Source organism: Aotus nancymaae, unplaced genomic scaffold (genome assembly GCF_030222135.1).
Source record: "Aotus nancymaae isolate 86718 unplaced genomic scaffold, 86718_ANA_hifiasm-v0.15.2.pri h1tg000057l, whole genome shotgun sequence".
NCBI classification, from domain to species: domain Eukaryota; kingdom Metazoa; phylum Chordata; class Mammalia; order Primates; family Aotidae; genus Aotus; species Aotus nancymaae.
In genome coordinates this window covers 22,857,485-22,870,116 of record NW_026988471.1, presented here as the reverse complement: position 1 = coordinate 22,870,116, position 12,632 = coordinate 22,857,485, and the positions used below count along the sequence as shown (strand labels likewise).

At 43.9% G+C, this 12,632-nt stretch overlaps 2 protein-coding genes across 2 annotated transcripts in view; one reads left to right on the top strand and one right to left on the bottom strand.

The window, feature by feature from the left end:
- Positions 1-12,632, bottom strand: part of FAM228B (family with sequence similarity 228 member B) — a 93,903-nt gene that overhangs the window by 39,870 nt on the left and 41,401 nt on the right. The window contains exon 4 of the mRNA XM_064363897.1: positions 2,046-2,167. Coding sequence (XP_064219967.1) covers positions 2,046-2,144 — 99 coding nt within the window. The 5' untranslated portion in view covers positions 2,145-2,167. The remainder of the gene's footprint in view (positions 1-2,045; positions 2,168-12,632) is intronic.
- PFN4 (profilin family member 4) lies at positions 3,166-11,420 on the top strand. Its single transcript, XM_012453328.3, has 5 exons — positions 3,166-3,386; positions 3,950-4,078; positions 5,535-5,672; positions 7,167-7,272; positions 10,737-11,420. Exons 2-5 carry the CDS (start codon positions 3,962-3,964, stop codon positions 10,763-10,765), a joined length of 390 nt encoding a protein of 129 aa, XP_012308751.1. The 5' UTR covers positions 3,166-3,386; positions 3,950-3,961; the 3' UTR covers positions 10,766-11,420.

Genomic DNA, 12,632 nt, shown 5'->3' with positions numbered 1-12,632 from the left:
TTGAAAAGATGCTCATCATTAGTCATTAGGGAATTGCAAATTAAAACCACAATGAGATGTCACTACATATCTTTTAGAACGTCTTGAGTTAAAAAGGCCATACAACAAAGTAAATAGAAGTATTCCAAATACCGGCTTGATTATGAAACAACTGGAACTCTCACACACTACTAGTGGGAATGTAAAATAATTCAAACTAGTTTGACTTTGGAAACTAGTTTGGCAGCTTCATAAACAGTTAAAATTCATTTACCATATGACCCAGCCATTCCACAACTGAATATCTACCCAAGAGAAATGAAAGCCTATGTCCACACAAAGACACACACATGAATGTTCATAACAGCTTTATTTGTAATAGCGCCCCAAACTGTAAACAACCCAAATGTCCATAAACAGGATGAACAAATTGGGTCCATATAAGGAATAGCATTCAACAAAAAAAGGAATGAAGTATTGATACATACAACATGGATGAGTTGCAAATAATTACGATGAGTGAAAGAAGCCAAACAGAAGGAAAAGAAATATATACTGTTAAGATTCCATTTGTATACAATTTTTTAAATGCATAAACTAGAGTGACAGAAAGCAAAGGAGGCTGGGCGCAGTGGCTCATGCCTGTAATCTCAGCACTTTGGGAGGCCAAAGTGGGCAGATCACTTGAGGTCGGGAGTTTGAGACTAGCCTGGCCAACATGGTGAAAACCCGTCTACTAAAAATCAAAAAAAATTAGCCAGGTGTGGTGGCACAGGCCTGTAATCCTAGCTACTCAGGAGGCTGAGGTGGGAGAATCACTTGAACCCAGGAGGTGGAAGTTGCGTTGAGCTGAGATCACGCCAGTGCACTACTGGCTGAGTGACAGAGCGAGACTCAAAAGAAAAATAAAAAGAAAGAAAGTAAAAGAGAGAAAGAAAAAGAGAAAGAAAGAAAATCAGTGGTGAGGGGATGTGAGGGAGGGAGGGATTACAAAGGGACAGGATACTAAGGCAGCTTTGGGAGTACTGAATATCTTCACCATCTTGATTGTGGCGATGGTTTCGTGTGTGTATACATGTCAAAACTTACCAAGTTTGTACACTTATTTATTTAAGACAGAGTCTTATTCTGTCACCTAGGTAGGGATACAGTGGTGCAATCACAGCTCACTGTAACCTCAAACTCCTGGGGTCAAGTGATCCTCCTGCCTCAGCCTCTCAAACAGCTGGGACTATAGGTGTATGCTACCACATCTGGCCATTTTTGTTTGTTCATTTGTGGAGACAGGGTCTCAGTACATTGCCCTGCCTGGTCTGGAACTCCTGGGCTCAAGCGCTTCCCACTTCAGCCTCCCAAAGTGCAGGGATTACAGGCATAAGCCACAGTGCCAGGCAGCACACTGTAAATATATGCAGTTTACTGTATATCAATTATATCTTAATAAAGCTGTTTAGAAAAAAGAAACTACAACCTAACAACAATATAACTGACTGAGTGCAAGGGCTCATAGCCATAATCCCAGCATTCTGGAAGGCCAAGGTTGGGGGGATTGCTTGAGCTGAGGAGTTGGAGACCAGCCTAGGAAACAGTGAGATCCCATTTCTACAGAAAACACAAAAATTAGCCAGGCATGGTGGTGTGCGCCTGTAGTTCCAGCTACTAGGGAGTGAAGGATGGCTTGAATCTAGGAGGCAAAGGTTGCAGTGAGTCATGATCATGCCACTGCACTCCCGCTTAGGCAACATAGCAAGATCCTGTCTCAATAGTAAATATAAATAAATATATACATCATATCAAAATTTGGGTGATACAGCTAAGGCAGTACTTCAAGAGAAACTTATAGCTATGTTACATTTAAAAAGTATATAATCAATGATCTATGATTCCACCTTAAGATGTTAGAAAAAGAAACAGCAAAGTGAATATACAAAGTTAGTAAAATGAAGGGAATAAACAGAATAAAATAAAAACAAAAAATAGAAAAAAAAACATGTTTAGCACAAGCCACTTCCCACTGCAACAACCCAAGTAAAAAAAATCTCCAAATCCCACACTATTTGTTATACCTCCATAAAACAAAGGGGCTTGGGCTCCAACCATTCTTTTGAGCTCTTGAGCTTGGGAAGTGTGCCAGTTACCAGATCATCACTGTCTACATTTTTCATTGTGGTCACAAATAACAGTGCCCCTAGAAAAACCAAAAATCAGCTTATTTAGTATTGAAAATTTCAGTCATTGAATTTTCCCTTCTGTTTAATAACACCTGTGTCTTTGCACACACGCGAAATGGATTTTGAACACAAACCATCCAGTTTCCCTAACAAGAGGGCTTCACCACAGGCTCTAGATGACGGCTTCAGAGCCTGCCTCCTTTGTAAGCTGGTGAGATGCTCTTAGAATCTCCCTGCTCCTTGGAATGAATTCCCACGTCCCTCTCCAAGGTAGCCCATTCCAGACAGTGTGGCAGCTTCAGCCTGGCCGCTGGGAGCCCATTTGCAGGACTTTTCTGACTTTGGTGGCCTTGAGTGGGGAGAACTGCAATTATCTGGCTACAGAACACAGGCTGAGCTGCTTGGAGAAGGAAGGGAGGGGTTTTCGGTCAAAATTTGCAAGTCTTCGGACTCTGCGAGGCCCGAAGTCCTCCCCGAGGCCGGGGCGCGACGGGGAGGTAGTTGGGGTCCGCACCCGCTCTTGCCCACCGCGCCCACTCCCGGCCCTTCCTCCCACCCGCTCGGTCGGTCGGGCGCCTGCGGTCTCCACGCCAGCCCCTGGCCGGGGGCCTCCCGCGCGGCACGTCGTACGCGAGGACCGCCCGGCCTGACGGGGAGGTCACCGGCCGCGACAGGCACCTCTCTGCCCTCCCAAGGCCCGCAGGCCCGCGGCCGTCCTGCGCCACACGCGGCCCGGCCCGACGGCCCCGGAGTCGTCCGACTGAGACAGGAAGGGAGGCCACCGGCCTCTGCGGAACGTGCGAACGTTGGCGCCCACTGTCTCCCGGACGCAGCGCCGCGCGGCCCCTCCGCCCCTTCCGCCGCGGGTTCCACAGCGAGTGCGAGCGGGCGGCGCCGGGGCGGCGGAGGAAGACTTCAAGTCCAAAGGGATTGGGCGGCGGCTGTAACTGGCGGGTCTTGGTTTGCGGAAGGGGCTGAAGTCCCTGCTTCTCCGTGACCTGCGAGTGGCGTGGCCAATCCCGCCGCCGCCACCCATCCCCCCAACCGCGTCCGTTGACCGGCGGGTCCTCGGTCGCTGGCCCCTTGCGGCGCACCAGAGAGCGGGGTGGCGTCCGCTCCCTCGAGTCCTCGGTGTCGGGGAATTCACCGCTCACCATCCCCTGCCTCGCCTTCGGTCCTGCTCCGGGGACCAAACCACGGAAAGGCAGTGGCGGGAAAGGGGATCCTGTGCCGGAGGTCCTAATAAGGGGGTCCAAGGCTTGGGGACTTGTGCGATAAATGTGGGTTTAAGTGCCTTCAAGGCGTCCATTGGGATGTTGATCAGCGTTCATAGTTGGCGCTGATGCAGGTCATCTGGAAGGGAATGTGTGGGTTCATGACCACGCATATCTCTTTTAGTCCTGTTTACTTAGCGGGGTAGCTCTCCATCCTGACTGGGTTTTGTTTTTTGTTTCTTTTATTTTTTATTTTACAGGGTTTTTCTCAGTGTGCAATGTTTGTTTTTAAATCCTGGATGATCCTATTGTAAACCATTGACATGGCCAGAAAATCATGAGGCTATGGTTTTCCAAACTCGGCTTCATAATCTATTCTGTGTGAGCTGTGATTTTTCTATGATTCTGTTTTCCTCTTTGGATATTGGTGGGCCCTGAATGATGAACCACCGTTTTCACTCTGTATCTTTTCAAAGTACACTTGCCGACCTTAAGACTGTACGAAGTGTCTTAGGGACATTTGTATTCACATGCCTTTTAAAAGCTAGCCAGAGTCAATGGCTTCAAATGCAGTTTCCCTTTCAGAGTTGAGGGAACATGAGCCATTTGCAAAGCTTATTGTTAGACACCCTCTTGGGAACCAAGCATGTGGACAGTGCAGCCCTCATCAAAATCCAGGAGCAGAGCCTGTTTGTGGCATCACCAGGTTTTAATGTAAGAAAAAACAAGTTTGGACATAAGACTTTTGATTTACTATTTGTGTTCTTCCAAAACATGAAGAAGACATGACTTTTTTTTTTTTTTTTTTTTTTTGAGACGGAGTTTCACTCATTGCTTAGTCTGGAGTGCAGTGCAATGGCACAATCTCAGCTCACTGCATCCTCCGCCTCGGGTTCAAGCGATTCTCGTGCCTCAGCCTCCCGAGTAGCTGGGATTACAGGCGTATGCCACCAGGCCTGGCTAATTTTTGTATTTTTAGTAGAGATGGTGTTTCACCATGTTGGTCAGGCTAGTCTTGAACTCCTGACCTCAGGTGATCCGCCCACCTTGGCCTCCCAAAGTGCTGGGATTACAGGCGTGAGCCACCGGCCCCAGACATGAATGTTAAATGAACTTTTTCTGGCCAGGCGCGGTGGCTCACACCTGTAATCCCAATACTGGGAGGCTCAGGAAAGTGGATCACTTGAGGTCAGGAGTTTGACACCAGCGTGGCCAACATGGTGAAACCCCATCTCTACTAAAAATACAAAAATTAGCCGGGCATGGTGGCACAAACCTGTAGTCTCAGCTACTTGGGAGGCTGAGGCAAGAGACTCGCTTGAACCCAAGCGGTGGAGATTGCAGTGAGCTGAGATCACACCACTGCATTCCAGCCTGTTGACAGAGGGAGACTTGGTCAAAACAAAAAAAAGAACTTTTTCTGTAAAGAGCCACATAAATATTTTAGATTTCTAAGCGTCTTAGTTGTTTAGTGTTACTATAAAGGAATACCTGAAGCTGGGTAATTTATAAAGAAAAGAGGTTTATTTGGCTCATGGTTCTACTAGCTGGAAGACTGGTCATTTGTGAAAGCCTTAGGCTGCTTCCACTCATGGCAGAGGTGAAGGGGAGCCAGCATGTGCAGAGATCACAGGGGGAGAGAAGAAGCAAGAGAGAGCAAGTGGAGAGGTGCCAGCCTCTTTTTAACAGCCAGCTCTCCTGGAATGAATACAGTGAAAACTCACTCACAGCTTCTCCCACCTCACAGGGAGGGCATTAATCTATTCATAAGGGATCTACCCCCATGATCCAAACACCTCCCATTAGGCCCCCACTGCAAACGTTGGGATCAGATTTCAACATGAGATTCAAACTATAGCACAGGGCCACAGAATCTCTGTCACAAGCACTCAACTCTGCAGTTGTAAAGGAAAAACAGCCATACATAAAAGAATGAATGTGACTGTGTTCCAATAAAATTTTATATTTATGGATACTGAAGTTTGAATTTCATATAATTTCTAAGTGTCACAAAGTGTTATGCTTCTTTTGATTTTTTTTCCCCCCAACCATTTAAAAATGTGAAAACCATTCTTAGCTTATAGGCCATAAAAAACAGGCAGTGGGCTAAATTTGGCTGGCCACCAGCCATAGTTGGCTGACTCCTGTTCTAACCATGTAACCTCTCCAGGTAATGCCCAGTGATGTCCGAACACTGGTGAATCGATTTGCCAAGAACCCTTTGCAAGCCCGAAGAGAAGGATTGTATTTCAAGGAAAAGGATTACAAATGTGTCCGGGCAGATGACTATTCTCTTTATGCCAAGAATGTGAGTGCTCAAGATTTGAAGACAGCTGAGTAACAGAAAAGAATTTGCCTCCAATTTTCTTTGCCCTGCCTGATCCTCTCTGTAAAACAGATTAAACCCATTAATGTCTTGAGGCACTGTCTGAGATAGCAGTCTAGTGCCAGGAAGACATATGTGAAAGAAAGTCCTATCAGAGAGCCTGGTTTCGAGAAATGTTCATTGCAGAATCTATTAACTGAGCCTGGCCTGAACTTTTTCCGCTATAGTCCAGCCTTCATACTCTACATCTTCCTTTAAAAAAAAGTATATATAGGTAGATAGATAGATATAGATATAGATATAGATATAGATATATAACTTCCGCACTTAAAATATCTCTCAGTGGCAGGGCACGGTGGCTCATGTCTATAATCCCAGGACTTGGGAGGCCAAGGTGGGCATATCACCTGAGGACAGGAGTTCGAGACCAGCCTGGCTAACATGGTGAAACCCTGTTTCTACTAAAAATACAAAAAATTAGCCAGGTGTGGTGCATGTACCTGTAATCCCAGCTACTCCAGAGGCTGAGGCAGGAGAATTGCTTGAACCTGGGAGGCAGAGGTTGCAGTGAGCCGAGATCGCGCTATTGTACTCCAGCTTGGGCAACAAGAATGAAACTCTATCTCAAAAAACAACAACAACAACAACAACAAAAAACAACAAAACAACGAACTCTCAGCTCTCTGTTGCTTATAAGGAGTGAAGGAGATGAAAATCATTCATTGGATGCCCTATATTATGAGTTAGATATGCTTCATCATCCACATTATAAACTTAAAAACCTCATTTTACAGATGAGGAAACTGAGGCTTAACACTGTTAAATAACCCTTATTCATGCAACAGAAAATGGAGGCACTAGTATTCAAGCCCAGAGCTGTCCAATTCCAAAATGTACTACCTTTCCATTATATCAGTTGTTCTTTTTTTTTTTTGAGATGGAGTTTCACTCTTGTTGCCCAGGCTAGAGTGCAATGGTGCAATCTCAGCTCACTGCAACCTCTACCTCCTGGGTTCAAGCGATTCTTCTGCCTTAGCTTCCCGAGAAGCTGGGATTACAGGCACCTGCCACCACACCTGGCTAATTTTTGTATTTTTAGTAGATACAGGGTTTCACCATGTTTGCCAGGCTGGTCTCAAACTCCCAACCAGGTGATCTGCCTGCCTCAGCCTCCCAAAGTGCTGGGACTGATTACAGGCCTGAGCCACCGCGCCTGGCCTACATCAGTTGTTCTAATTGGGATAGGAGTATATGATAATCAGTTGTGGAACTTTTTCAGAATCCACCCACCATTATGATAACAGTCTAAAACTTGTTGAGGAAAGACAACTAAATTGATGGAAAAGAGTGGACAGTCCAAAAACAGATATATAAATATATGGAAATCAGGAAATGGTGAAAAACATAGCTGAAGCATGACCGCTGGTCCTGTGATTAGAACCAAGAGCAGCATATTCTCTTTTATTCTTTATCCAGGAGAACACTGGTGTGGTTGTCGTGAAGACTCATCTGTATCTTCTGGTGGCAACTTACACTGAGAGCATGTATCCTAGTGTCTGTGTGGAAGCCACAGAGAAGCTGGGTAAGTCGGCATCCCAGTTCGTGTCTTCATTCCCTGTGTTAGTTGGGAATTCTGACCACAAGTCACAGAGATTCAACTCAAACCAGCAAGGGCAGAAAGGAGAAATTTATTGGAAGGATGCTATGGTTATTTACATAACCACTGGAAGGACAGGGTGCAGCTGAGCCAGGGGACAGTAGATTCCAGGGACTGGAACACTGCTAGGACTCTGTCTCTCTGTCTTGATTCTAAATGAGTCAGCTTTGTTCTGTCTCATAGAAAACTGTTTCCTTTCCTGGCTGATGTCATGGCTGAGCCTCCCATAATACCACTTAATTTCTCTTAGGACCCTGATTTGGCAAGTTTCAGGTCATATGGTTTACCCCTGTATCAGTCAGCTATGTAGGTAGGGCAGGATAAGGGAGGAGGGAGACAGCAGGGTAAAAAGGCAGAGATGTGGCTGCTGGGGGTCTACCCTATGTAAAGAGACATTTTACAGGAAAAGAAATTACTGTGAGCCAGGCAGTCATTTTGTTAGTGTATACTGAATTCCCCCTTTGTGTCCATACATTTTTGAATAAAGATCTCATAGAGAACTAGCTTGGGTATTTTATCTGTGAGAATTGATCTTAATAAATGGTAAATCGTATTTGTGTTTAGATTTTTTTAAATTTAAATTTATGCAACTCCAGTAAATTTAAATTTTAAAAAATTTACTGGAGTTGCATAAATACTCCTTTGAAGTAGTTGGCCAGGCGTGGTGGCTCACACCTGTAATCCCAGCACTTTGGGAGGCCAAGGCAGGCGGATCACCTGAGGTCGGGAGTTCAAGACCAGTCTGACCATCATGGAGAAACCCCATCTCGACTAAAAATGCAAAATTAGCCAAGTGTGGTGGCACATGCCTGTAATCCCAGCTACTCAGGAGGCTGAGGCAGGAGACTCACTTGAACTCAGGAGGTGGAGGTTGCAGTGAGCCAAGATCGTGCCATTGCATTCTGGCCTGGACAACAAGAGTCAAACTACACCTCAAAGAAAGAAAGAGAGAGAGAAAGAAAGAGAGAGAAAGAAAGAGAGGGAGGGAAGGAGGAAGGGAGGAAGGAAGGGTAGAAGCCTCTAGTAATAAAAGCAGCCATTCATTCATTCATTCAACAAATATTCAGAGGTGATCACCATGTGCCCTGCACTATCCTAGATAAATTAGGGAAACAGAGCTGGTTAAGATATAGCCTCTGCCTTCCATGCCTCTATACATGCTGTCCTATCTGCCTAAAATAGTTTCCAGTTCCCTTCCTGTCCCTCACATCTATTCAGCAAATTCCTAATCCTCATTAAAGACCCAAGTAAGATCTTGGCTTCTGTCCACCGTGGTATGGATTTTATGCGTACCTTTATGATTATCCCCATTATAGTTTTTTGGTTATCTAGATTGTAAACTCCTGGAAGGCAAGAATTTTGTCTTAATCATTCTCCTTCTCCATTACCTAACACAGTATCTGATGTTGGGTAGGCAATTAGTACATGTTTAATGAACAAATAAATGAATTGTTTCGGCCTAACAGAGTCAGGGAAGGCTCTGGAGAGCTGAATCTTAAAGGGCCAATTGAGAAATTAAGCACCATCACAGAAACTACATACCTATGTACAGATATGCCTCATTTTATCACATTTTGCATTATTGAACCCTTCCTGAGCAGGTGTCAGGATTTGAAGGAGGCTTTATTTCAGAATGGTAGGGCAGGAGCAGAGAGCAGAACAGAGACATAGAGATCCAGGTTAATTATCTAATTAAAATAACCAGAATATGAGATTAGAAAGATGGGGAATTCGGCTGTCAGGAAGCCAGCTTCTTATCCTGTCAGCTAGAGCTCAGGGGCAATTCCCCAGATGATACCAAAGAAATTGCCCAACTACTGTAATGTAGATTATGTTACTGGCACTAAAGGTTGATATTCTTGCTTAGGGCCACAAAAAACTCCACAGACTCCAAAGAATGTGCCCTGGTTAGAAGTGCACCGGTGGCATCATGCCATTAATATCCCACTGCTCTGGGAAGGGACACACTATCCTGGAAATGGTTGGATGCTCAGGAGGGATGGACAAGGCTGATATCCACTCAGGAGCCAGTTATCTTATGACTGACTTTTGTTTCCTCACTCCTTTTTAAAAAAATATTTTTCTCTATCTAGTTATCTTATGACTGACTTTTGTTTCCTCACTCCTTTTTAAAAAAATATTTTTCTCTATCTAAAAAATTATATGTGATCATTGTAGAAAATTTGGGAAGTAAGAATTATGGGCTGGGTGCAGTGGCTCATGCCTGTAATCTCAGCACTTTGGGAGGCCAAAGCAGGCAGATCACTTGAGGTCAGGAGTTCAAGACCAGCCTGGCCAATATTGTGAAACCCCATCTCTACTAAAATTACAAAAATTAGCCAGCTGTGGTAACAAGCGCCTGTAATCTCAGCTACTTGGGAGGCCGAGGCAGGAGAATTGCTTGAACCCAGGAGGTAGAGTTTGCAGTGAGCCAAGATCGCGCCAGTGCCCTCCATCCTGGGTGACACAGCGAGACTATGTCTCAAAACAAACAAACAAACAAAAAAGAAAATCAGGTTTGTTTTTAAAATAAATATAATAGAGAGTCACATTTGTAACATTGGTAAAATGTTAACATCTTTAATTCTAGGTCCTCAGTTATTTTTGTTTGTTGTTTTTGTGTTTTTCTTTTTTTTTTTTCTGAGACACAGTTTCACTCTATTGCCAATCCTGGCTCACTGCAACCTCCACCCCAGGGTTCAAGAGATTCTCCTGCCTCAGCCTCCAAAGTAGCTGGGACTACAGGTGCCTACCAGCACTCCTGACTAAATTTTGTATTTTTAGTAAAAATGGGGTTTCACCATGTTGGTCAGGCTGGTCTTGAACTCCTGACTTCAAGTGATCTGCCTGCCTCAGCCTCCCAAAGTTCTGGGATTACAGGCATGAGCCACTGCACCCAGCCAAGTCCTCAGTTTAAAAACAGAATCTTAAGCATATATTGTGACTTATTGATAGCATTATTATTGAATTATTAATTTTTTTTCTTAAATTTCTTGTGACCTCTCTATAAACTAAAGTTGGGAAGTTTCAGGTTGGGACATAGACTTTTTGGAAATCAACCAGGTTTCCTAGTTTCTTCATTTAAGCCTTGCCTCACTCTGTAACTGAATCTATATGCTAAAGGACTAGGCTCTGTGTTTTGATAGATTATTGATATGGCTAGAGATAGATGATTCATGGTTTTGATATTCTGTTTATTCTCATGAGAATTCACCTGGGATTTATTGTCAAATTTCTAACATAGATGAGTGGGAAAATATGATTAAAGATTCTAGCCTAGCACATGGTAGTTACCTGGCAATGTTTGTAGAATAATAAATGGATGAATCAATCATTTGTAGTGATAATTTGCTGCTCATAAATAATAACCATGCTATGTTTGCTTTCAGGAGACTACCTAAGAAAAAAAGGAAATTAAGTCATCAGAGGCTCGTGAAAGACACTTTTATTATTTTAGAAGAAAATTGGGAGAGCCTAAAGAAAAATAATATTTTATGGTTGAAAAACACTAAATGGAAGGTACTAAAAAAGAAGAATGGATTCAGGGAGCAATTTTTATTACTTCAAGAGATCCTCTTCTTTCATTGGAATTACTTGATCAACTTTTTTTATTAGTGTTGGTCACTGGCATGGAACATGAGAGCACTGATCATTTCATGGAGCATGTCTATTGGGAGTCTCCTTTCCTTTAGGCTATTTTACACAAGGTGTGTACTTTACACACCTTGCTAAGTATGCCAAGAATGCAAGGCTCTCACCACTCTTTATCCAGGACATTTCTCAGGGTTACATTGCAGCAAGCAACCTTGAAAAATGAAGGGATGTCTCCCTTGAGGACAAAGAGCAAGCTTGCTTACTGTTTGCTATAAAAGCAGTGGAGTCCCTGAGCTCAGTGTTCCCCTCCTGTAATGCAACTCCCTGAATGTGTGACATATATCTGGCCCACATCACCCCTGTGAGACTTGGGAGAAGGGATTGCAAAAGCCATTCAACAATGGACCACTAGTCAACGTATAAGGGTGGAGAGCTATAGAACCTATTTTGAAAATTAAAGATTCTAGCCTATTACTAGACATGAGCATCTTTTTTTCCCTAACAGCAATCTCAGGCCAGCCTGGGCAGTATACCCTTCAGAAGTCCCTGGGGAGGTGACACCTTAGACTACTTGCCAAAGGACAGCCTAGGGAATTCAAATTTAATTCTGGTTCAGCCAGATTGGACTAACACGGTCCTATATCATGACAATAATGACTACTTAGTTAAGTACACTGTTCTCTAGGTCCCAGCACTTTGGGAGGCTGAGGCGGTTGGATCGCCCAAGGTCAGGCGTTCGAGACCAGCCTGGCCAACGTGTTGAAACCCCATTTCTACTAAAAATACAAAATTTAGTCAGGTGTGGTGATGGGTGCCTGCAGTCTCAGCTACTTGGGAGGCTGAAGCAGGAGAATCACTTGAACCCTGGAGGCAGAGGTTGCAGTGAGCCAAGATTGCACCACCGCACTCCAACCTGAGCGATAGAGTGAAACTGTGTCTCAAAAAGAAAAGAAAAGAAAAGAAAAAAAGCAGTATGTGGGAGACAGTGATCATTGAAAATGGGAAGATGGATAGAGCCAAAATAGAAAAGGCTATTTTCCTTAGAGTCACTCAAAAGACATCAAGCAGGGCTGTGGGCTAGAGAGTATTTTTAGAAAACTATTAAATTCTGATTACAAAAGTAATATATGCTCACTTTTAAAACTTGGGAAAATAAGTTAGTCATAATTTGACTTTAATGAAAACTTCTGGGCCAAGCACAGTGGCTCACACCCGTATTCCCAGCACTTTGGGAGGCCAAGGTAGGCAGATCACCTGAGATCGGTTCAAATCCAGCATGGCCAACATGGTGAAACCCATCTCTACTAAAAAATACAAAAATTAGCTGGGCGTGGTAGTGGGCACCTGTAATCCCAGGTACTCGGGAGGCTGAGGCACAAGAATCACATGAACCCAGGAGGTGGAGATTGCAGTGAGCCGAGATTGCACCACTGCACTCCAACCTGGGCAACAAGAGCGAAACTCTGTCTTAATAAGTAAGTAAGTAAGTGAATGAATGAATGAATGAATGGAAATTTCTGTTGATGATTTTGAGATTTTCTTCAGGTCTTTTTTGATGCATGTAATATACATGTTTTAACCTTATCTAGATCCTTAATGTATAGAGTTGACATTCTACTATGTCCATTTAGCATGATGCTATGAGACCTTGAATGTCTTTAAATTGCTTCAGAAACATTTTAAATCACTGC